This window comes from Perca fluviatilis, chromosome 9 (genome assembly GCF_010015445.1).
Source record: "Perca fluviatilis chromosome 9, GENO_Pfluv_1.0, whole genome shotgun sequence".
Taxonomy (NCBI): Eukaryota; Metazoa; Chordata; class Actinopteri; order Perciformes; family Percidae; genus Perca; species Perca fluviatilis.
In genome coordinates this window covers 33,764,313-33,789,589 of record NC_053120.1, presented here as the reverse complement: position 1 = coordinate 33,789,589, position 25,277 = coordinate 33,764,313, and the positions used below count along the sequence as shown (strand labels likewise).

At 39.7% G+C, this 25,277-nt stretch overlaps 1 protein-coding gene across 3 annotated transcripts in view; it reads right to left on the bottom strand.

The window, feature by feature from the left end:
* si:ch211-51h4.2 overlaps window positions 1-17,144 on the bottom strand; it is a 102,651-nt gene extending 85,507 nt beyond the window's left edge. Inside the window, exons 1-5 of one of the 3 annotated variants that reach the window (XM_039812286.1) lie at window positions 16,821-17,144; window positions 12,566-12,607; window positions 10,561-10,634; window positions 4,877-4,945; window positions 4,132-4,231 (exon numbers count right to left, since the gene is read on the bottom strand). In XM_039812286.1, coding sequence (XP_039668220.1) covers window positions 4,132-4,231; window positions 4,877-4,945; window positions 10,561-10,634; window positions 12,566-12,607; window positions 16,821-16,977 — 442 coding nt within the window. In that variant the 5' untranslated portion in view covers window positions 16,978-17,144. The remainder of the gene's footprint in view (window positions 1-4,131; window positions 4,232-4,876; window positions 4,946-10,560; window positions 10,635-12,565; window positions 12,608-16,820) is intronic. The other 2 variants (XM_039812284.1, XM_039812285.1) reach the window with 2 other exon arrangements.
* Between the last annotated feature and the right edge of the window lie 8,133 nt (window positions 17,145-25,277).

Here is a 25,277-nt window from a genome sequence, read left to right as displayed (position 1 = left end):
TATATTAATGAAGATCCGTTACATTCAAGCCATAGCCAGATGAATTGATTCAAAGCTGATTAAGACTATCAGCTCCACACAGCTCTCTCTGTATTTCTCAGTATGGCCATGTTCAGAAAATGGTGTCGTCCGCCGATTTTCGCGTGCAGAAACTCGAGTGAAGACGATTACCTCTTCTGAAGAGTCCATTATGTTTTTTTAATCCTCCTGTCCTCCTTGGCTACTAGCAACTGCATGGAGGAGGGGTGGGGGTGGTGCACAATCACGGAAGGCTTGTAACATGTGGATGCACTGACAGTTTTGTTGTCATTACTTAGAATTCATCATGGGGGAAACAAAAACTATGCACTATAGCTTTAAAGTCAGAAGGTTGTATAAAATCCGAAACTAAAATCTTATTAACAGATAGAAGATATAATTCAAATCAGCCCTGTCCTGATGCAGTAGGTTATGATGCAATATGATGCAGTTCAATACTGTGTGTTGAAATAGTGTGGTCATTTGCACTGTAGTCTCGCATTGCCAGACCTTCCACAGCGCTGCGGAGGAGGGTCTGGCTAGTCCACACAACGCAAAAAACATGCTCTGGTTTATTCTAATTTTTTGGGCAGTAGTGAAACGTCGTCGATATAGACTATTTGCACTTTATTTACCTTATAGTGTTGAAACTCCTAAATTGAATTAATTTCTAATACCACTTTGAGAAAAATGTTGTGGACATACAATTTGGAATTGCAATTTTTTTGTACTTTCTCATTTTGGGAGTTGGATATGATTTGAATGTAAAATAAATCAATAATAATCGAATGCTGACATTACAATTCGAATGGTTATTTTTTTATAAATGTGTTGGCTAAGGTTAGTGATTCTCGCCCTTTTCGCCTTGGCCTACCCGCATGTTAAAACAAAATGCTTTTGTTACGTCACTTCCGAAGAACAATAACGTTAGCAGGAGTGTGAGGTCTTAGGGCACGGCGCTATGGTAGAGACCGAGCAGTAGAGCTACTGGAATGCAGCTGGGAATCAAATGAAGGATGGGAAATACTGTTTTAACATGAAATAAAAATTGACATAGCAGCATTGACAAAATGCTGGTGTTATCATTAATTAGCTTGTTCTTGTTTTCTAACTGTGTCGCGAGTTTTTGGAGCTCAGCTGGGAGCTTGATGGAGGCTGCTAATGCTAACATTAGCTGCCCTTCAGCTGTCAGTCAGCTCCAATTTCATATATTAACTTCTAGCTGTATTCTCATTAACGTTACAATCAGCAAGAAAAAGTGTGCTATTAAACCGTTTGGCAAAGTAATCAATGCTGTTAGCATGGTGGCTAACACAAACGTTACTTCGTTTATGACATATTGTTTTGGCTGTGCTTGCTGTACATGCTGTCAGTGTGCTAACCGAGCACCGTTAGTCTTTAAAACCGAGTCGCTTCGTTACACTTGTTGGATAATGTTTGATTACAGAGTTCTCTGTTGATTTGCGTCTGTCGCTGTGTGATCATGGTTGGAAATTAATGTAAACAAAGCGGTGAGCCAGAAATGCAACGCGCCCTGACGTAGGTGCCAATTCTAACCTCTAGAACGTATAACACCACATGCTTATAGTGGCATTGACAATGCATAAGCATGAGTGAGAGTAGTAAATATTAATAATAGGCTCAATATGAGCATTTAATATTCAAATATAATTTGATTATTAAAGATAAATAATTAAATTTGAATGGTATTACAGAGGGAAATTAAGAGCTCTAATTTCTACAGTATAATCCCTTTTTTAGACTTTCTACCACAAGTGTAAATCATCTCTCAATGTGAAATGTCTATCTTTTAAAAGCTGAATCATTTAAAATATATTAAGGGCTAGGGATGCACCGAACCCAGATTTTTGGGGTTCGGCCGAATACTGAACCCAAAACCGAACCCAACCGAATCCTGCTCCCATCCTCAGTCCATTAACACAGTAAACACATTAATGAAGTAAACAACGTCCACAGCCTCTAAAATAGTTAAATGTGTAACCGAGGGTTTCTTATATCGTCTAGACTCAGATTTGACTTTAAAATAAAGACACAGGCTTCCAATGCTGGAACCAAGACGACACTGCACGTCTCACTTTATTCCACTCTAACACAGTCAACCGTCAGAAAATACAACACTTTATTCACTTACGTTTTTCCTGTCACAATAAAAGGTCTATGTTTACTGTAACTTCCTCTTAACCTTCAACTGAGAGGTTACACAATAAAACACCTTACAAATGTAACAACTTAATGTTGAATTCACACGCTCTTTTCGCATCGTAGGAAAGCACATCGCCATTTTGTTTGGCACATTTTCGCTAACCAGTGTATGATGAAGGCATGTTGGGTGGGTGAAATTAGAAACCTAACGTTAGCTAACGAGCAGCAGTCGCTCCGCTCCCACTGTAGGCGGACTCCGAGAGAACGGCTGACAGCCCGGGAGAGACTGTCTGGTTAACACAAGTTTTTAGCTGTGACCTTTGCCGTACCTGGTGTTGCGTTCTCTTAATACATCCATGGGGTTGCTGCATTTGGTTGCTGTCTGTGGATTCCTTTATGCGCGGCTCGTATTCTTTCGGATGTTTCATGCGCAGGTGTTTTGGCAGCGGCGATGTAGTGTGTTGTGTGGTATCCTTGCCGCCGTGGGACAGGTCAGCATTGCGGGTTGGGCGTGTGGCTCGGCTTGGATCGCTTTCTTTTAGCTGGGGCAGAGTGGGCTGGGGGTGCTGCCGGGCGGCACTTTTTCTGCTGGTGAGTTCCATTTTCACTTTCTCATAGCCTACTGCATTGAACGGTCCACCTACATTACGTCGACCAGCTTAGCGCGTGCAGTGCAAGCATTCGGTTCGGTGAAAAAAATTCTAAAGTTCGGCCGAAACCGAACCCCGTCAAAAAGCCCAATGTTCGGCCAAATCTGAACCCAACCTTGGGTTTGGTGCATCCCTATTAAGGGCACATGACACATGTTAACAACTACCGACTAATTACTGTGTGATTCTACACAGTTAATTGTATTTTCAGATGGGTTGGACTGTAAATGCAGAGTGACAGGAAGTCAAGAATGCCCTGATGAATCGAAAAGTAGACTAAGGGCCCTATTTTAACTATCTGAAACAAAAGTATCAAACGTGAAACGCAAGTAGCTTTGTGGGCAGTTCTCAATCTGTTGCTATTATACCGGCGGGATAAATGACTCTTGCGCCCGTCGCAAATCTAAAATGGGTTGGTCTGAAGTAGATAGGTGTGGTTTGGGCGTAACGTGATGTTGCTGCGGCCTCTCGGGCGCATCTCCACAGTCTGGAGAGGATTGCTACAACCATGGAGCGTGGGCCTCCAAATGCACCACCTGCTCCTGTTGTGCTCCTTCCTCTTCCCCGCACTCCATCTCTGTCCAGCCGCTCCACCAGGAGCGTATCGCGCATTGCCACTCCCGGACCCTCAAGTGTCCAATCCCGCCGTAGTTCAACATCATGTCCCCTTAAGTCCTCTAATATTTCCTCATTTATGTCATCAACACATCCATGATTCAAATTTTGTGTAAAACACAACAAGCCACAAAGAATGTTGCGACTTTTTGAGGACTGTACTGTAAAGTGCCTCCTGAACTATCCAAACACCTGAAGCGCATTTTCAGTAATATCTTTCCTTGTAATTATGTATGGTTTGCAAAAATGGGAACTGCTGCATCCGTGTAGATGAGAGAAGCAAAGTGAATGCACGTTGTGCACGCGCTACATTATGGCCAAGCATGCGTCCCTAAAATAGCATCTGAATAACGCGCCACTGACTTTAGACTAGCGCCATTGACTTTAGACTAGGTTTTTCCTAGTCTGTGGCGGAATTGTTTTCTGAAACTGCAAAATAGCACCAGGGAAAGTTTGCGCCTGAACACGCCTCCTCTTTTTGCTGAACCGCCCCCGGGAGCGCAAACACATTCCCTAATTTACCGATGTGCGTCTATGGAGAGAAAAGTCCGCTGTGCATCGGGTGCAAAATAGGAATGATACATGCGTTGGTGTACAAAGGCAATTGTGCTGAGTGCAAGATAGGGCCCTAAGAAGATTTCATTCATAACGTCCATTCATAACGCTTAACAAAAAGGTTTCTTACCTGCTTGTGCATTTTCATCATCATCCTCATCCTCATCCTCTGTGGGGCCTGGATCCTCAACGCCCACCTGATCCATCACAATACACTCTGCGACACCTGTCTAAGATCAACATAGACAGATTAATCAAAATTAAAGAATGTTCTCCCTGTTGTCTGTCAACATGTATTACTAATAATGAGACATAATATTAGCTAAATTAAAGAATCATAAGGAAGAAGTTAGCTGTTGTTACCATGTATGGTAAATTGTATCCTACTGAAATAGACCTTTTTCACAGCAGACATTTTTATAGCATTGTCATAGCAGGAAAAGCATGAGTGTAATTGATAACACTGAAAACAACTGCATTCCATTTCGGTGAGCTAGTTCCAGGGTCCTGGTTTTATTCATGCTTACTCACTGTCATGGGTTACTGGTACTTAATGTAAATTACCCATTGTTAACTAAATATGTCTGTGCCTTTCCTGTTATGACCAGTCAAAACATCTGAAAGTTTAGCAGTACTTCATACGGACACCCATTCTGTTCAGTCAAAAGAAATTGAGAATGACACACCAGTTAAAGAATTGGCATTCCATTTTCTGGTTTGATTTTCAAGTGCTTACTGCCCTATATCATCTTTTTAGATTTCCATTCACATACAAATAGCTTGCACTTTTGTCACTTTTGTGCCAAAGCCTGCTCTGTGTTACCAATGGAGTCTAAAAAGCCCAATGCAGGGACAGGGTTTCTTCAGCTGCTTACCTTAAGAGATTCTAGCTGCACCACCTGACATTTTTGAAGGAGTTCCACAAACAAGTAGATAAGCAAGGCCTGCATAGGATAGAAAATATAGATTATTATATTTTGTTTTTTAAATGAATGTAGTCAGTTCATGCTATTGCATTCTCTATGTATATTGATTTATGTAGGCTGGTTTTCAAGTCTTAAAAGGAAACATTAGGCCCATTTGAGACGAAATGTGTCATCTGAAAAGTGGATGAGAGCAGTTGGCGGAAAGACAAAGACGGTGAGGCGCCTCCTCCGCACCGTTGTTATGAGGCGGGGAGGGAAAAACCCTCAAGGGAAAACATCCTTGACCGAAAAGAGTTCGTTAAAACTTTCAGTGAAGGATTTGGCTGTAAAGAAGCCTCTAATAGAGAGGCAGGACGGTGAACCGACGCGCGCATAAATCACACACTCTCTTAGCCGACGTCAAAGCGAGGAGGAGCGCTGTTTTCAGTGACAGCATCCTGTGAGAAACTTGTGCTAGAGGCTCGACAGGAGCACCAGGGTTAAATCCCATTGAGGAGTTTGTCTGACCCCCTTCAAAAAACGCTTCACCAAAAAACGCATCAGCAAAAACCGACCTCTCCCCATAGCCTTCGTGGCAGGACGAAAAGACGCCACATAGGCTTTAACTGTAGATGGAGCCAAATCATTATCCACCAATATTAGGTTAACAAGAGGGGCAGAGGACACAATGTGGGTTCTGCCCCTTTCTCTATTCAGGCTCTCGCGGCCTGGATAGTGCGCACAACGGCAGGGGGAAAACCTAGCCTCTCCAAGCGTTCCCACTCAGCAGCCAGGCCCATAGCTGCTGGCTTATTACAGGAGGGTGGGATATTGAACCATCCAGCAGTGATAGTGCGTACCCGTGCCACAGCAGTTGCCATGGGGACCCCGCCAGTAGTTGGACCAGGGTTGGGAACCACGCATTCAGGCTCTCCTGGCAGAATCGTGCCAGGAACGAGATGAGAAACAGTTGTTTAGCTACCCATTGTTTGTCCCAGTTTGAGTCAGCCCACAGAGAATCAGCAGTCTTGCCTGCCTTTCCACAGAGTTTCACATGCCTGTGAGACCCGCCTCGCAAGGTCTCAGCCTCCACATGTTGTTCAAACCCAGAATGTATCATGCTCTGTCGTTGAAACACTTCACCCGCTGTTTGTTTCCAGCCACCACCTGCTCTGACTCAAACGAGATTATGCTTCCGATTCAGGCTCCTTTTTCCACCAGCACCCATTGAGTATTGTTTTCAATAGCTGAACAAGACTTGTCTGCTTTGTTAATGTGCAGAGCACAGTGTAATGTGCCCAGCCTGTTTCATGTGTGTGAATATCTATTTTTGAGACTAGCCATTCGTAGACTAGCAACATGTCAAAACCCATTTTAAGCCACGAGCAAAACGACGGTGAATCTAAATGTCGTTCTGTCCAAAAATGATATTCTGCCCAGATTTCACACGCTATATTTTTTTTTTTTTAACCGTTTTACCCTGTGATGTGAAGCTGTATTTTGCTAGCTTTCTAACTTTCCTGTTCATCACACATGTTACTAGCTGGTGTGTGATACGTTTTTTGGGGCTTTAATCGTTACTGTGCTGGAGAGGATGTTCATTTTACTTGCACAGTGTGATAAATACACATTTTATTTCAGTATTTGTTAATAATTGGCATTTTTAATATAATATTATATATTTAATAATTGTTAATTCCTTTGGCTACAGCCTTGGTTAACATTTGACATAATATAAACAATATGATGTACAAACTTTTGACTGCTTTCTTTAATAACTACATAACACAATACTTTCATTATTTGAGTAGTACATTTTAAAATAAACTACTTGCAATACTTAAGTACAAAAATGTTTGAATACTTTAGTACTTCTACTTAAGTGTGGTGCTTAAAGAGCACCTCAACTTCTACCAGGGCTCTAGAGTGCGACCCATTTGATCGCACATGCGACCAAAATTTGTTAGGGTGCGACTAAGATTTTTCCTAGGTCGCACCGGTGCACCTAACGTCGTCGCATCCGCTGCCTCTCCACGAACAAAGCGATGTCGTTTATATCGATATGGTTTAATGTTGCGTTACATGACCCCTTCCTTCTGTAAAGCCGTGCTTGTGTTTGGATCTCTCCTCTGCGCAGCCCCGGCCCCATTCACTCACACACGGCTCCCCTGCAACATGGAGAGACACAGCGCCGCCGGTCCAAACTGCTGACATTTGTCTACAGTTTTAATTGTTATTAACACAGCTGTATATTGTTAAGTATGAGAGGGAAACCTGTATTGGTACCAGTGTTTCCGCTGGTAACTCTCTGTTATTGCAGCCGCCGCGGCGAATAACACAAGTTATTAAATGCAACTAACTTCAGTTACGGAGCCTGCTGGACCTGGGCGAGAGATGTGACCCATTGCAAGAATATAATAGTTCATAAAAATGCAGAGCAGTGACGATACAGACATTTCATAGCCTACACAAGAAGTGTGTAACACCGCTGACCCGCCAAAGCGCATTCGACCTGTGCTGGACCCATTCATAATGAGTCAGCCGTCACTCTGTGAGTAGCATACGTTTCAGTCCATCGTACTCCCCCTCTCTTCCTCTGTCTCCCTATGTCTAGTGATGGTCAAATGAAGCTTCGCAAACCACTGTCTTTATTTTCTGAGCTCATTGGGCCTTCTCCGTTCAAAGAAAAAGGTTAAAGGAATGATAATTCAATGTGTTTTCAACCCTTTGTTGAACCGAGAGCGCCATCTAGTGAGCTCAGAAAATAAAGACAGTGGTTTGCGAAGCTTCATTTGGCCATCACTAACTATGTCTTTCTGGGTTTTTTTTGATAGGAAAGCTGAAGACATGAAAGGGGAGAGAGAGGGGGGAATGACATGCAGGAAAGGGCCGCAGTTCGGAGTCGGAGCTCTATATATATACCAACTGAGCTATCCGGGCGTCCTCTTTCTCTTTTATCAGTCTGTTATTGTTGTTGAAAACAAGTGAAGGAGCTTTCACAGATAACTTTAATTTACATAGTGTTGCAGCTGTATATTTTCAAACTGGTAAAGGAAACCGTGTCTTTGCATTTTATTTTAATCACAATCTGTTTTAATATATGAGCTTGTGAAAAGTGTCTTTGACTTAAAACTGAACATTTAGCCCACTTTAAAAAAAATACAGAGCTATATATCGTGTATTGCCATTCAGCATTAAAGACGATGCAAGGAAAAATTTGGGTGCACCTAAATTTTGTACTGGTGCACCTAAATAAAATAGTTAGGCACACCAGTGCAACCAAGGCAAAAGGTTAGTCTGGAGCCCTGTCTACTCAAGTCACTTTTTTGATAGAGCACTTGTACTTTTACTCAAGTATGGGTCTCTAGTACTTTATACATGTCTGCTAGAGAGAGATGACCCTGGAGCAGCTCAAGAGGAAGTTATTCGCTGTCAGCTGCCAGAGGATACCGAGGCCAACAAGCAGCAGTGTTTTGTTGTTTAACGAGCACGGTTAGCTTAGCCGCCCGTAACACTGACTAATAAAATCAGTATCAGTATCTCTACAATTGAAATGAAAAATTAAAGACAACATTGTTGCTTCAACATCTAAACCAATCAGCTCTTAGATATGGGCATTTCCAATAATTAAAGATGTTCCGATGCGATAAATGCTGGCATCGGTATTGGCAAGTACTGGAGTTTATGCACCGATAAGTTAACATGTAATTTATCCCAGAAGAAGATCTACTTAAAAGTAGTTTATTTATGTTCTTTTTTTTCCGTTATGACTGGATAATATAGATAAAAACGTTCTGCGGCGTTCATTGTTTGTGTTTGTTCATGTTTCACAAAGAGTTTAACCCAAGCCAGACCTTACAACAATGATATAAATCACATCACATCCATACAGGGATAGTAGGATACAGCTGTTAAAACCTAAATTAATGTATTTTTGCTGATGATACCCAGCTATATATACCTGTACAACCTTTCCCAACTGCTAAATTTAGAGGCATGTGTATCAGACATAAAAAGATGGATGGGTATGAACTTTCTGCTGTTGAATGCTGATAAAAACAAAGCTATTAGCAGTAAAACCAGCCAAACATGGTCACTTGTGATTTTTGATCCTCGGCTGACATTCCAGTCTCACATCAAGGCTATTACTGACAGCATTTTTCCATCTCAGAAACATTGCAAACGTTCGACCCATCTTATCATTTTGTGATGCTGAAACTGTAATCCATGCATTTGTGTCTTCCCAACTTGATTACTGCAATGTCAGTGTTGCAATGTGTTTTTCTGGTCTTCCAAATTGTGCCACTGCAGCCAGAATCCTGACAAAAACTAGAAAATATGATCACATATCTCTGTCCTCTCTTCACTCGCTCCCAGTGCAAGCTAGAGCTGATTTTAAGGTTCTTCTTTTAACATACAGTATAAGGCCCTGCATGGACTCGCACCTCCTTATTTATGTAAGCTTATTACACCATATACACCGGGACGCACTCTCCGCTCCCTTGATTCTGGTCTCCTGGCAATTCCCCTAGTAAACACAAAATCAGTTGGTTATAGAGCATTCTACTACCGTGCCCCTCATCTGTGGAATGGGCTCCCACTACATGTTAAAGAAGCTCACAAAGTAGTCATTTTTACATCTAGATTGAAAACCCACCTCTACTTTTTATACTACAGCCAACCATAACACACCATCCTTTCTGCTTCCTGCACTAACAAACCTTTTACACTTGTTACACTGGTTTTGTATTGTTTATTATTACTGCTTTAAAACTGTTGAATTGTTTTGTTGCTGTCTGTTATATCTGTGTTCCTTTGATTGTAAAGTGCACTGAGACCATTTTTAATGTTGATTTTACACTTTAAATAAAATTTGATTGATTGATTTGTTAAACTGGTATTGAATCAGTACTCGGTATCAGCCAATACGCAAGTTCAGGTATCGGAATCAGTATCAGGAAGGAAAAAATGGTATCGGACAATCTCTACCCATAATGCATTCTAGTTTTGCAACTGCAACATGATTGGTGTTGTCTTTTTCTGGTTTTAAAGGCTGCATTACAGTAAAGCGATGTCATTTTCTGAACTTACCAGACTTACTAGCTGTTTTATTTTTTGCCTTTTTTACCCACTTAGTCATTGTATCCACATTATTGTTGCTTATTTATCAAAACTCATTGTGGTAATATTTTGTGAAAGCACCAATAGTCAACCCTACACTATCGCCGCAATATTGACATCGATGTATTTGGTCAAAACTATCGTAATATTTAGATTTTTCCATATCGCCCAGCTCTAGTTATAGGCATTAGAGCAAGCTCCAAGAGTCTTACTAACTAGAAGTGAATGGGTAATCTTTGTTATAATAGCTGCATCTGTATATGCATATGATAATTTCTAAGGATCTCATTTTGGAGACAGTTGAGACTAATTTGTGCTTATTTCTCAGTAATAATAATTATTATTAATAATTATTGTCAGTGCCTTTCAAGACACCAAAGGGCACCTTACAAAACATTTAAAAAATAAAAAAAATTAATAAAAGCACAACAAATGTATCAATAGTAAAATCAATGTGACAGTATCTTAAATTTCCATAGACCATGCCAGTCGTTTGAGAAAATACGAGTCCATTGAGGCTATGAATTACTTACCTGGACAAAGAAACCAATGAGAAAGGAGACGAGGAAAGGCACCAGTCCAGCATGAGCTATCGTTACTGGAAGACCTAGAAATTTAAATGAGGTAGAGCTGTTTGTGAATTTGATTCCCACCTAAGAAGATTTGAAGGCATGTCTGACTTTTTCTCAGTGTATACCTGCTTGTCTATCACTGTCTCTACTCATTTTTCTCTCTCACAGCACTCCTGTCCACTCTGGATTAAACGTACCATAAACTTTTATGGATAGGGGCTGATTTCAATATGAGATTTAAGTGATTCAACAAGTATTAACTTGGCAGGGCTCCACCTTTGTGGAACTACATGAAGACCCTGCTCAAAACAAAGTAGTTAAATGTAATGTCCCATGTAATTTCCACCTCTACAAAAAAACCTGGTGTTAACTACACTTCATAAACCACAGCTAAATTTGCTCTGCCAATATAAACCAAGAGATGGACAGAGCCTTAATTATGTTCCACATTAACTGATATTATAAAAAGGTGGTCTCCTAGAAAGAACAAATATAGGTCTAGCTCACCAAGGTTTTAACCATCATATTAGTTGAGTCAAACATGCCTATACACACGCAATTCACTGCAATTACCTTATAATGCCAATGTTGAGAGAGGGTGAGAAAGATGTTAATTCTACTCGACAGTACATTTTCAGGACTGTTTGTCTTATTCCTGTTTATGAAAATTGTGCCAACAGTGTGATCTCTAAATTTGTAGTAATGTGTTTGTGTATCTTGTAAAGATTGTGTTCCCCATATCCAGCTGATCTTTATGTTCCAGAAATCCTGTCAATCCAATCTCAATCTGGTGTGAAGATACAGGACTTCTACCTCATCATCAAGTATTTGTTTTCAATCTTATTTGTCATCAAATGTAGTCCCTTATTCAAACTAGTCGTCAGGTATGTAGGCTTGTAACAATTTATACATAATTGTCTAATTGTCAATTTATTTATTTAATCATGGTTTCTTTGTTTAACCACAACAAATTGTTTACATTAGCTAAGATCTTAAAGCTACAGTGCGTAGTTTCTGCTGCCCCCATGAGGAATTCTAAGTAATGACAATAAAACTTTCTGCACGTCCACATGACACAAGCCTTCCGTGATTGCATACTGCCCCCCCTCCTCCACGCAGTTGCTAGTAGCCAAGGAGGACACGGAGGATTAAAAAGACATGATGGACTCTTCAGAAGAGGTAATTATCTTCACTCGAGTTTCTGCGCAGGAAAGTCACCTGACGCCACAATAATCTGAACATAGCCATACAGAGAGAGTTTTGTGGAGCTGCTAGTCTTAAATAGTTTTGGAGCAACTCATTTGGCAATGGCTTGAATGTAACGGACGTTCATTAATATCAAAAAGTTACGCATTAAAACTTTAAGGCGTATGACTGGTAATTGTTGATTTTGTTTAGATATATGTCACATTTTTATTATATAAGTGATTATTGTGCGGGCTATATATTTTTTATTATTATTTCAATTGTTAGTTGTTGGCACTTAACCCTATACAGGTTCAGAGCAACACAAATGACAAATGGGGAATACAGTTAGAAAACATGTTTTATGATAATAAAGAGGCATTTCCTTCATAGGCTGTGTATTTGTGTTATTACATTCTCTGGGTCACATAACAGGGACATAACCAAAATATGTATCCTGGAATTCATTCAAGTTTAATTTGTTTAAAAAAGTAATACATAAATAAATATTTTTAAATTTGACTGAAAGAGACAATTATATTGTTAATCACAATTATTTCTGAGACAATGAATTGTCTACAGGTATGTTTTCCTGGAATTATAATTGGTCAGTTTCCGCAGACCTAATGCATAGTTTTTGTTGTGCAACAAATACAAACAGAAAGTGTATTCCCCAAATCCACCAAAGTTTCTACAAGTATGTGTGTGATATTGAGGTTTTTGGACGGTCAGTTAACTTTTGTGATTTCTGTATCTTGAGTAAAAAGATAAAAGTACTCACCTAAGATTCCAGTTCCCAATATTGTTGCAATTGTCAAGAAATCTAGATAGACAAACAGAGCTTGGTCAGATCAATCAAAGTATTGAGAAAGGTGCAAAATTCAGACCAACTTAAAGGATAACTACTGTTTTTTTTTAACCTGGACTTTATTTCCCTATGTTTTTGTGTCTAAGTGACTGATGGGAACAATAATCTTTGACATTGGTCAGTATTAAGCAAGATTGCTGCAGTCTGCAAGGATGAAACAAGCTACAATGTAAGTTAATAGGGCAATTGTCCAGCTTGTATTTACCTTCACAGAAGTGCTCGTTTTGCCACTGACAGGCTCAGATTAATATTCTAAGTGTCTGACAACATTATGGAAAGGATTTCTAAGGAGGTCAACCTTTCTGTTAGAGTAAGATCCTTTTTTTAAACATAAAAACATCCGTGAAATTGCGTTCGCTAAAGCCACCAGACTCCATGTAAATAAACAATAATTTTAGCATCATAAAAATACACTTCATTCAAAGTCGACAGAAACTAAATTAAACTATGAAAAGCAGTTTTTTTTTTCATTCCACTTTCCAACCATCACAAGTCTAGTTTTGGTTGAAATAAACACATGGTTTACCGATTTACATGTGAAAATATGATGTCTCTATACACGCTAAAAATATTGCTTTTTTAAATGGAATCCGGTGGGTTTAGCGCTAGGAAATTCAGAGCTGTTTCTGGTTAAACAGAAAGGTCTCAAAGAGGTTTTAAAGGTCTATCTCTGAAGGGATCCTTTCCATAATGTTGTCAGACACTTAAGACTATTAATCTGAGCCTGTCAGTGGCAAAACGAGCACGTGAAGGTAAATACAAGATGGACAATTGTCCTATTAACTTACATTGTATCTTGTTTCGCCGCTGCCGACTGCAGCGATCTTGCTTAATACTGGAACAATGTCAAAGATTGGTGTTCAGTCACTAAGACACAAAACCATAGGAAGAAAAAAACTACCACAAATAGTGCTGCAGACAAAATGTCAACAGGTACTCTTCAGAATAGATTAAAAAAAAACATATATATATACAAATATATATATTAAAATGAAGAGACTCTGATTCAATGATATGACTGTAATGTGATGAAGTCATGAGCCACTGGCGTCCAATCAAAGTAGAGTTACAAGTCTAATGTCATACTCTCATAAGTCCGGATTTCTGGAATTTTATAAACGTCAGTAATAAAAAACTAAACAATCTATGAGTTATTGAGACTGTGTCAAAGAGGTGTTGAGTCAACTCTAAAGCAATTTTTAAAGGCTGTGTGAAAATTACCAAAGATTTTGATTGACACCTTCAATTTCCAGGTCAGAGAAGGTTTAAAAAAGCAGATACAGGCAGGATTGCAGTGGAAGGTAAAATGACAAACCCACACTACCAACAGCCAGCACAAACTCAAAAAACTTTAGATATCTCAGCTGAGCTTTCACTGTAACTGGTCCCCCTCTACTGATCCATCTGCTTTTTCAATTTACTCACAGTTGTAGAATGAAATACATTTCTCAAAACTGCCCACACCATCTCTGGTATAGATGGTATATCTTGAAACCGGTAACTGGCTCATGCCTAGTTACAGTCTGCCATACACAATCATTCATTACCACTAACTCAACTGGAATGATGGAAAGTGCATACTGTTCTCTATTCAGAATATTACGGCCATGTCAAAACTAGATGGTTTTCATGTTTCAATTTCCCCAATCGTGAAATAAGTTTTCCGATTATTCCGACACCACATGAATGCATCACAAATGCCCTATCTCGCAACATTAATGAAAGTGAAAAATAATTTGTGTATCCGCCTCGTGTTTCGGATCCCCTCCAAAAATGTAATGGGTTCTTCCTCGACCATTGCAACACCCTTTCACCAAGTTTTATAACAATTGGGCTGGTAGTTTTTCCGTAACCCCTCCTGACAGACAGCCAAAGAAACCAACAAACCAAACTAACGAACAAACCTAACCCAAAACATACCCCCCTTAGCGGAGGTAATAATTAATATTAATGTCAATGCTACATTAATGTCATACCTTTGGAAACTTAATGGACTCTGAAAACCGCATTCAATTAAAAAAGCTCTTTCTGAAGACTTACTTTGATGCAAAAGCTTTCATGCATACATTACTTAATTCCAGACAGTTTATTCCTATACACTGCAAGACAGCTGACAGACCCTTTATTGTGATGACAATAACCACCATTAACCGCCGCTCTGTCACCACACGTTGATAGTTGTATTGATGAGGCAGGTCACTTTCAGATCGCATTCAGATCCATCACTTGCACTCCATGGACCTCCCATCATCACTAGAAATAAGCTGTCATTTTGAATCAGCCTGAACATTTTTCATGATTCTCTTATCAATCTTCTTCTGTGCTCTCCCACCACCGCTCTAAAGATGGCTGAGGGACATATGGCGACATGTCATCATAATCTTTTTTGTATTGTCTGTGTTCTCACAGCTGGCGAGGCACGTAATATAGACTCAATAACTTGTGTTGTCTTACAGATAGACAGAAAAACAGATAAACAGACAGACAGACAAAAAGACGGACAGCATTATAAGCATTATTCGTCTTAAACTTAAACCCTTTTATGCCAGGATCAGATTACACATATTTTTGTCTTTCACGACAGTCACTGTGTCAGACTGAACAGACATTGTGCCATAAATTCTTGGTGTGTCTCGGACGGAAGAGTGGCAATACTACAAGTATGACACCAACCAGTCCCCCCACCGATTAGCGCATGCTGTCGTCAAGATCACGTCAAGATAGGTCGCCAAGGAGGTGGGACCATAGACAGTATATAAGAATGGACCAACAGATCCCGTTGCTCTGGACGGAGACCAGTGAAGGATATTAGAAGCACTTTTCCAGTGAGAGCTGAGTGTTACTGCACAGCCTCCAACTGAGAGAGACGAAGTAAATGTGACGTGAGCAACCTGTCTGAAAGTTGTAAGTCTTCTGGTAGCTGTGCCAAGAGAAAGCTCAATCATTCCCAATCTTGCAGAGACGGAGAGCGTAGGTATATGTAAGGAGATAACATGGGCACAGGCTAATTATTGCTAACTAAAATGCTAGTTAACATTAGTAATTAAACCTAAACAGCTCATGTAAGTCGAAACTGCCTGCGAGCTTCTCCTGTACTATACGGTAATTCCTCTACTATGTGATACAATCGTTAGCCTATTTTTACAAAAACGTCTGCTACGGAGCCATAACGTGAGGTACAAGGTCATGGAGCCTTTTATACATTGTCGTGTTTCTTTAGAAATAAACAATGGACAAATAGAGTCTTTAAACGCTTCAGATGTAAAGTTATTCGCTGTCAAAGTGACGTCAAAATGAATGGCAGTCAATGGAATGCTAACGGGAGGTGATCATTTGTAGCATCAAAATGGCGCTATAGGAGGTTCGAGTTCTGAAGCGAAGCTTACCCCCTTGGGTGGGACAAGCAGTTGTTCTCCTTTAACTGCCATATTATATTGATAGCCCACACGCCATTATGTTAGCCTGTAGGCCAGAACTAAACTTTAATGATAGGAACGTTAGCTTGTTTGAGAACATTAAAGATAGCACGCTATGTTTTGTGTTAGCAAACAATCAGATATTATTGACAGGGGAAAAACCAAGCTAGCAGTAGGCTATTTCAATACAATGTATGTCAACTTTTGGAAAAGCAGGCGGGCATGACGTAAGTAATTAAAAAAATGTAGATAAGTGAGCTTGTCGGTTTATATAAATGCATGCAGAATTAAATGGTAAATCTGAATGATTCATTGAAGATCATGTTTTGCTAGGTATGTTACCTGTACTGGTATCTTTATTGCAGTATGAGCAAAATGTATTTCTTTAACAAACACACACACACACACACACACACACACACACACACACGCACACACACAGGCACACCGTTTTTCCACGTTTGTCCTCGCGAGCGTTGCATGGCTGTGTTATAACGTTAGTTTCTCCCCTGTTGAAATGATTATATAGTGCCCCATCCGTGGTTACGGAGTTTGGTTCAGGTTAAATGCCTTCATTCATTTCGGTTTTTCTAATGTTAGCCTATAAGCTACATGTATTATGCTGTCGTGACCAGACCAAATGTCGGTAAATTTAGTGTGGCAGCACATTTCCAATATGTTCTGACCAGGCTAGTGAACGTTAGCCTGCATGGTGTTTGGCTGTAAACGTCGTGTTGAATGTCGGTACTCACAGCACTGCAGGTAAATAAACCGCAACTTCCAGTGTCTATCCTGGTTTTTCCGCGTAATTTTGATGGACAGAGTGCTGAGACTGTTGTCGGGGATGGGACAGGGGCTTGTTTGGATTCTTATCTCCTCTGCATCGGTCGCCATCATTTTCATTACCATATCTCCCCCCCCCCCTTCCCTTCACCTCCTCTTTCACCCTCTCTTTCCTCCTCTCTCTTTCGCAACGCGTGAACGCGCACGGTCCTCTGGATGCTGCAGGCGCCCGATGAATCATCCGCGATGCTCTCTGTGTTTGAGGATGAGCACCATTCAGCTTCAGCACAGTCTCTAATTAAACATCCATGGTTAAAATGAGCACAGACAGGAAGCAGTCTCCTGGGGCAAATGCAACATCCACAGCTACATATTATACAGGCGACTATGTGCAACACCTATAGGGACTTCAATTTACTAAACCAGAAAGTAGGCTATAAGGCTATTTGTTTACAGAAGTAGCCTACACAACTTCAGCCCTTTTCATTTTAAATTTTATTGCAACTCATGAGGTGGAATAAACCTTAATGGTCCCACAATGCTCTATAAGAACATCTCAGAAATGACAGGAAACTACAGTATGGGGGCTCATAAGTGACATTTTATTACATAATTGATAATATTTTATTATCATTTTTATTATATTATATTTTTAAATTAAATGTCTCATTTATATGTATTCCTATTTTTATTACGTTACTTATCTTCAACACTTAATAATAAAATTGCTCCGTTTCTCATTATAACAAGAGGATTTTCTCATTTTAACAAGATATTTATCATGCTATAATGAGCAACTATCAAATTATTACCACTGTTGAGTACTAAAGTGGATAGTTTGCCAAGTAAAGAAAAAATCTGTGAAAAATAAGCCAAGGCTAGTACAGTATATCTTAAGAGTTACTTAATTCCATTCCAGTCCACCGTTTTCGAATGTAATCAGTCTATTAAATGGGTGTTGCTTATTACGTGCATTCTATGGTCTGTATTTCAGACTTTTGCAGTGTATAACAGACCGTTGCCATGGACGGAGTTCTGATCATAGACTCTAGAGCAGTGGTTCCCAACTTTTTGTACTCTGATGTACCCCCACAGCCCTGTCTAAAAAAACTCACCCATCACCCTCATTGATTCCCAATGTATTTTCCAAATGTATAACCCTATTCATTATATATGAACAATATGGACAATATGGATATTGTTAAGTTTTTCATACAATTGAACTATCAATATTGAGGTTGGTTTGGTCAGCAATTGTACTAATACTAGTCTACTAGGCTACTACTACTTACAGTGCCTTGCGAAAGTATTCGGCCCCCTTGAACTTTTCGACCTTTTGCCACATTTCAGGCTTCAAACATAAAGATATAAAACTGTAATTTTTTGTGAAGAATCAACAAAAAGTGGGACACAATCATGAAGTGAAACGAAATTTATTGGATACTTCAAACTTTTTTAACAAATAAAAAACTGAAAAATTGGGCGTGCAAAATTATTCAGCCCCTTTACTTTCAGTGCAGCAAACTCTCTCCAGAAGTTCAGTGAGGATCTCTGAATGATCCAATGTTGACCTAAATGACTAATGATGATAAATAGAATCCACCTGTGTGTAATCAAGTCTCCGTATAAATGCATCTGCTCTGGGATAGTCTCAGAGGTCCGTTTAAAGCGCAGGGAGCATCATGAAGACCAAGGAACACACCAGGCAGGTCCGATATACTGTTGTGGAGAAGTTTAAAGCCGGATTTGGATACAAAAAGATTTCCCAAGCTTTAAACATCCCAAGGAGCACTGTGCAAGCGATAATATTGAAATGGAAGGAGTATCAGACCACTGCAAATCTACGAAGACCCGGCCGTCCCTCTAAACTTTCAGCTCATACAAGGAGAAGACTGATCAGAGATGCAGCCAAGAGGCCCATGATCACTCTGGATGAACTGCAGAGACCTACAGCTGAGGTGGTAGACTCTGTCCATAGGACAACAATCAGTCGTATACTGCACAAATCTGGCCTTTATGGAAGAGTGGCAAGAAGAAAGCCATTTCTTAAAGATATGCATAAAAAGTGTCGTTGAAAGTTTGCCACAAGCCACCTGGGAGACACACCAAACATGTGGAAGAAGGTGCTCTGGTCAGATGAAACCAAAATCGAACTTTTTGGCAACAATGCAAAACGTTATGTTTGGCGTAAAAGCAACACAGCTCATCACCTTGAACACACCATCCCCACTAAACATGGTGGTGGCAGCATCATGGTTTGGGCCTGCTTTTCTTCAGCAGGGACAGGGAAGATGGTTAAAATTGATGGGAAGATGGATGGAGCCAAATACAGGACCATTCTGGAAGAAAACCTGATGGAATCTGCAAAAGACCTGAGACTGGGACTGAGATTTGTCTTCCAACAAGACAGTGATCCAAAACGTGAAGCAAAATCTACAATGGAATGGTTCACAAATAAACATATCCAGGTGTTGGCCAAGTCAAAGTCCAGACCTGAATCCAATCGAGAATCTGTGGAAAGAACTGAAAACTGCTGTTCACAAACGCTCTCCATCCAACCTCACTGAGCTCGAGCTGTTTTGTAAGGAGGAATGGGCAAAAATGTCAGTCTCTCGATGTGCAAAACTGATAGAGACATACCCCAAGCGACTTACAGCTGTAATCGCAGCAAAAGGTGGCGCTACAAAGTATTAACTTAAGGGGGCTGAATAATTTTGCACGCCCAATTTTTCAGTTTTTTATTTGTTAAAAAGGTTTGAAATATCCAATAAATTTTGATCCACTTCATGATTGTGTCCCACTTGTTGTTGATTCTTCACAAAAAATTACAGTTTTATATCTTTATGTTTGAAGCCTGAAATGTGGCAAAAGGTCGAAAAGTTCAAGGGGGCCGAATACTTTCGCAAGGCACTGTAGAATTAACCTGTTAAGAAACGGCTGAAATTTCATGCTTTTTGGTCTAAACGTCATACCCAAATTAAAAGTGGTACAGCTCCCATATACTTTGACACTCTGGGATGTGCCTGACATCATTGGAAAGGAAACACTCTCAATTGTCTGTTACAAGGGTCAGGGTGATTCTAGGCCTTACTGACAGAGTTACAGGCTAGAATGGAGGTTTTTATTTCCGTCTAAGTCATTTAATCTGTAAAATGATTAAAATAAAATACTGTAAACACATCTGATAAGATACAGATACACCCATGCCATAGTCACATGTCTCAGCTTACTATAGAAAAAAATCCAGAAGCCAAAAGACTCAAAAATTGATTTTATATGAATTTGTTTCTACAGAAATGTCTGTCCGTTTTTCTTATTTCAATTTGAAAAGTGCAAAGAATAATATGAGCAACGACAACCTGTCACATTCACACAGGTACACTTTCATACCTGGAAGTTGCTCAGTACAACCACAGTCTGATCTGCTGGCCACTGAGCAGCTCCACTGGAGCGGTTGGGGTTAAGGGCCTTGCTCAAGCAATGGTAATGTGGTAAGTGGTAATGAGGGAGGGACAAGCGCTGCTCTTTTCACTTTCCCCGCCCAGATTGTATCCTGTTGGTCTTGGAATTGAACCGGCGACCTCCCGGTCCCAAGTCTTTAACCTTTAGGCCACCACTGCCTTTTAACTGCAACATGTAGTGTTCAGGTGTTACAGTTGACTTAATGTTAATATGTATATAGTATATCGTTGGATACAATCTTTCCATGTACCCCCTAGCAACTGCAAACGTACAACCTGGGGTACACGTAGGCCCTGGTTGGGAATCACTGCTCTAGAGGACCATTTTTAAATCAATAAATCACTTTGTGCTCATACAGTGCTCATACTGCTGATCAGCGGATCACAAAGAAAGAGAGAGGGTGAGGGGAACGTGGATCGCTAACAGCGCTAATGGCAACAGTGCAAACTGTTTAGCTTACCGGGGTGACCTGGCTTCCGTCGGAGAGCGATCCTCATCAGCGGTAAAGTTAACCGTCCTGACCGGAAGCGGGTGACCTCTATATGAACAGCCATGTAATAAGTAATGTAATAGGCGGGATAATGTAGAGCGAGCTGGTCAATAAAGAGACAGAGCACAATGCCTCACACTCTGAAAGCCACATCCACTGGAGGGGAAAACAAAAAATGTACAGTATGTCCTTTTGAATTTTCTTTACAGTTGTCTGTGACAGCAGGAACATAGACAGGTGCTTAAATGCTCTTTATTGCATTAAATATTCAAAACTTGAACAGTTTAGAGGACAAAAAAAAAACATGCCAGAAAAATCCCTGCTTAAGCTACCGAAGTAATCAAGTCATGCATACAGAAACCAGGCCATACTGAATCATCAGATGATTCAAATAATAACAGTGTTCAATTTGAGAGTCAGAGTCAGCTTATTCCAAAGTTACATTTTAAAACGTTTCACAGATTTTCAAACAAGACATTTTCAGTTTTTTGTTTTTTTTAAGTACAATTCAGAAAACTAACAATAGAGTGTCATGTGAGCATTAGTTCTGGGTAAACACAAACGTTTGGAGATTTAATTTGAAACAGAAACATAACAGAGAACATTCACCATTTTGTGCAAATTCCACAATACAGCAGTTTCCAGTTGTGTTATTCTATTAAAAATTATGTAACATTGCATATTAGGTCAACCTAAACATCTACATTTTCAAATAAATAACTGTACATAGTAAACAGCTCATGGTTCAACCAAGCAACACATTCTCATGAACGGGTCTGTATGATATAGTACGAAAACGTAGGCACAATAATTCGTATGATATCCTACGAAACTGAAGTATATACATATATATATATATATATATATATATATGTATATGTAATAGTGAGCACTATGGCGCGACGACAGTTAAGTTTAGGCACCAAAACGACTAGTTAAGTTTAGGAAAAAGATAGTGGTTTGGATTAAAACACTCCCAAGGAACACATTTCCTGGGTGAAAGTCTTTAGTTTTGCAGCCAATAGCGTTCTTCTACAGCAGCAGTCACTTGGGTGCATACAGCAAAAAATACGTGGAATGCTTACAGTGCTTAACGTTTCTAGATATACAAACGTATGGTTCATGAGAACATGCAGCCTCAAGCAAGTAAAGTATTTTTAATCCTGTGAATTGAGACCTCTTTTGGCCCTGGTTGTGCAATGATGACTTTTGTACTGCAATCAAATCATCACATTTATGTAATGTTATGCTTTTCTCTCATTATAGTAGTGAAGGCCTGTACCTTCTAGGTTACCACTAGTCATTGATGAAGCCAACTCACACAACAAGAGATAATAAAACATTTTTAAGCAACAAAAAAAAGGTTGAGAACCACTATAAATTTTTATGTACAACAGTTTAACAAACATGAAGTCAAAGCACAATAATGAGTGAGTAATGATGAAGTTCTGTGTGGATGTACAGTATTATCATGCAAGTGTAGAACAAAACCAAAGCAGAAGATTCATGCTGTGAGGCAGACTTGTCCTACTGTCACACATCAGGCCAACTGGGATCAAATTCACTTTTCAACATATCAGAAATCTGTAAGTAAGTAATGTGCCACATATGTATATCTGTGTCAGTGCTACATTGTGTGCAGCAATGTCTTACATGGTTGACTGATGACTGATACAGCAATCGGTGATCGTCACACTACTGACAGCGTGTCAGGTACATGTCTGCCAGGATAGTCTGCCATGTCATCTAGGTGCTGCTGACAGTGTTAAGGTTGTGCCACGGCCATTATACAGTAGGCTATGTCTCAACATTTGACAATACACAATTTACATTGGTTTCATAAAATTTACAAAGACCAACAACCAACAATGGAGCTTGTCTCTCAAATGGGAAATTTAACTGTTTGAAATGTTCAAGACGGTGATTTGAAATCAATAGGACTTCAGACCTGGAAATGGTGACTGACATGCACAATATTTAAAAACACATAGCCAACATTTTTATGTCAATTTCATGCACCTGGGCCATTTTTAACTAAATGAATTTCTGGAATCACATGACACAGTATCATTATTTTGTTTTGTTCAAAGCATCTTATGTGTAACATAAAGGTGCGTTCAGATTCAATTTAAGGCAAAATTTCACCTTGCGTTATTCGTGCAATTTCACTTTCCGTGTTTATTTAACCACAAGCAGCCAATGCACAAACTGAAACTGTAGCTAGCTAACTACGGCACTAAAATTCACTGTGCGTGCAGTCGGAATGGACTTTAATGCAAGCATCAACTAGTTATAGTGAAAACCACATGTACAATAACAACACAGTGGTGGGTAATTGATCTGATTCTAAAAACAGAAATCTGGAGCTTAATCAATTTTTTGGTACAGCCTACAGTTTGACATTTTATTTTTAAATTAAAGCATTTTTTTCTGATAAAAGGCACATGATTTAAAGCAATGAGCATTTATATTTTTGATCCCTGAAAAGCTTTCATTTTCTAAAATCAGTATTGCATGTCTGCTTATTTACAAACTCGACAATCAAATACAAATTGACAATTTACCTTACAAAATGTGTATCAAATCTTTGCTGCAAATTGAGATGTAATTAATAGAAAAAACACCACATGTTTGAGACTAAAAGTGACGTATTTGGAAGCATCATTATGACTGTGGAAGCACTACAATAAACAGATTATCTGGGAAAGTAAATAAGCAATTGTAGGTAATGTTGGTGTCTTCCTATCCTAAATCATGTCTCAGAAAATCTCAGAAAAAGTGTGTTAACTTTACAAAATTCAGATTTAATAAGAAATTACAAGCTGCAAAATTTTAGCCCATCCAATGCCCTCCCACCCTTCCATCATGCTAAAAAAAGTCTATCACATTTAAACTAATAAATTAAGGTATTCATTTTTTTTTTTCATATTATAAAATAGTACTTTACTCACATCTTTTCACAAAAACACTATTCTAGCAAACATCATGCCTAACTACAAAAAAACCTGAAGCCCCACTTACCAATAGTTATTTTTTGGATTGCTAAAGGATTGCTAAAGCTGCTGATCGGTGGTTTGCAGCTTTTGTAGGCTAGATTGAGCAATATGGTTACAGCTTGAGAACCATAACCTAACATATACTATTGCTCTTCCTCGCAATAACAATGTTTTTTTTTAAATACCATTTCACAATGTTAATAAGGTATTAAGCAGTAACAAAAAATGTATTGCTCAGGTCTCTCTGGGCCTGTGCAGGCTATTAAAGCCATCACGTCAGCCTTAGACTCCTAAATGTCTTGTCATGAGCAGAGCAAACTGCTGCACAGTGAGCGAGATCGCTGCATGGTGGCGTTAATTAGTTAGAGAATGTGAGGAGAATAAAGACATACTGTAGAGAAGGCAGAGAGATACAACCGACTGTTGCCACTTAAAACATTAAGAGTTTGCAGAGAGTAGCACAGCCATCTAGGAAATAGGAGAGAATGACAAGTGGAGATAGAGTGCAGTTGTCAAACAGTGCATAATGGTTGTTAATGCTTCCAGCTGGAATTACTATTTGTTGTGATGCACATTCTGCTGTTTATCTTCACTTGTGTATGCTAAGCATTGGAGGGTTTCACCTCATTTACTGTAAGATTGTTATGAATGCTCCACAGGACTGGGTTTCTGAGTAGCCAAGTAGTATGGCAGCATTTAGCTGTTTTTCAAGTAGTGGCTAATTTATATTAAAGTAGATTATTAAAACATTGTTTTGTCGCAAATGCAGGGGTGTCGGGCTGGGGGTGGAAAGGGGACTGAGTATCCAGGGCCCTAAAAGATGCTAGACTGAATAGCTGTGGGTGTGGGGAGGGGCCCATAGAGAATGCCCAGAATTTTGTGCTATGCCCCTGCTCAAATGAGGACTTTAATAACCACCTTTTTTTTTTTAACAGACTTTTATACCATGTCCTTAAGAATGGCCTTCTTTTAATTGTACATTTCCCCCCATTTTCTCCCATATGTAGTTGCTGATCTCAGTCACTGCGTTGCCCTCCGCAGGTATAAACTACCTACCATGTGCCTCCTAAAAAGCACATGGAGCCACCAACTGCTTCTTCTCACTTAACAGTGAGGCGGTGTACCCGTTTTGCCAGCAGGAGAAGCTAGTGTGAGCACCAAGGACATACTCCCCCACCAGCTCGCCATCTGCTAACATTGCCAGGTTACTGTTTGTGTTGTTTGGGGCTCCAGGCCAGGCCAGAAGCATTGGTAACCAGGGGGCCTCATTTATCAACCGTGCATACGCACAGATGTGTGCATACTGTATGTAACGCAAAAGAATACTGCCATGCAAAGTGTGGAATTTACCAACGTGTACTTACACTTAGGTATGTGTGTAAATATAAGCAAGGCTCTGGCCATACTTACGAACAGAATTTAGTGGTAGAAGAGCGATACTACAAATAAAAAGCATTTAAGAGTGTGCAGTATGCATT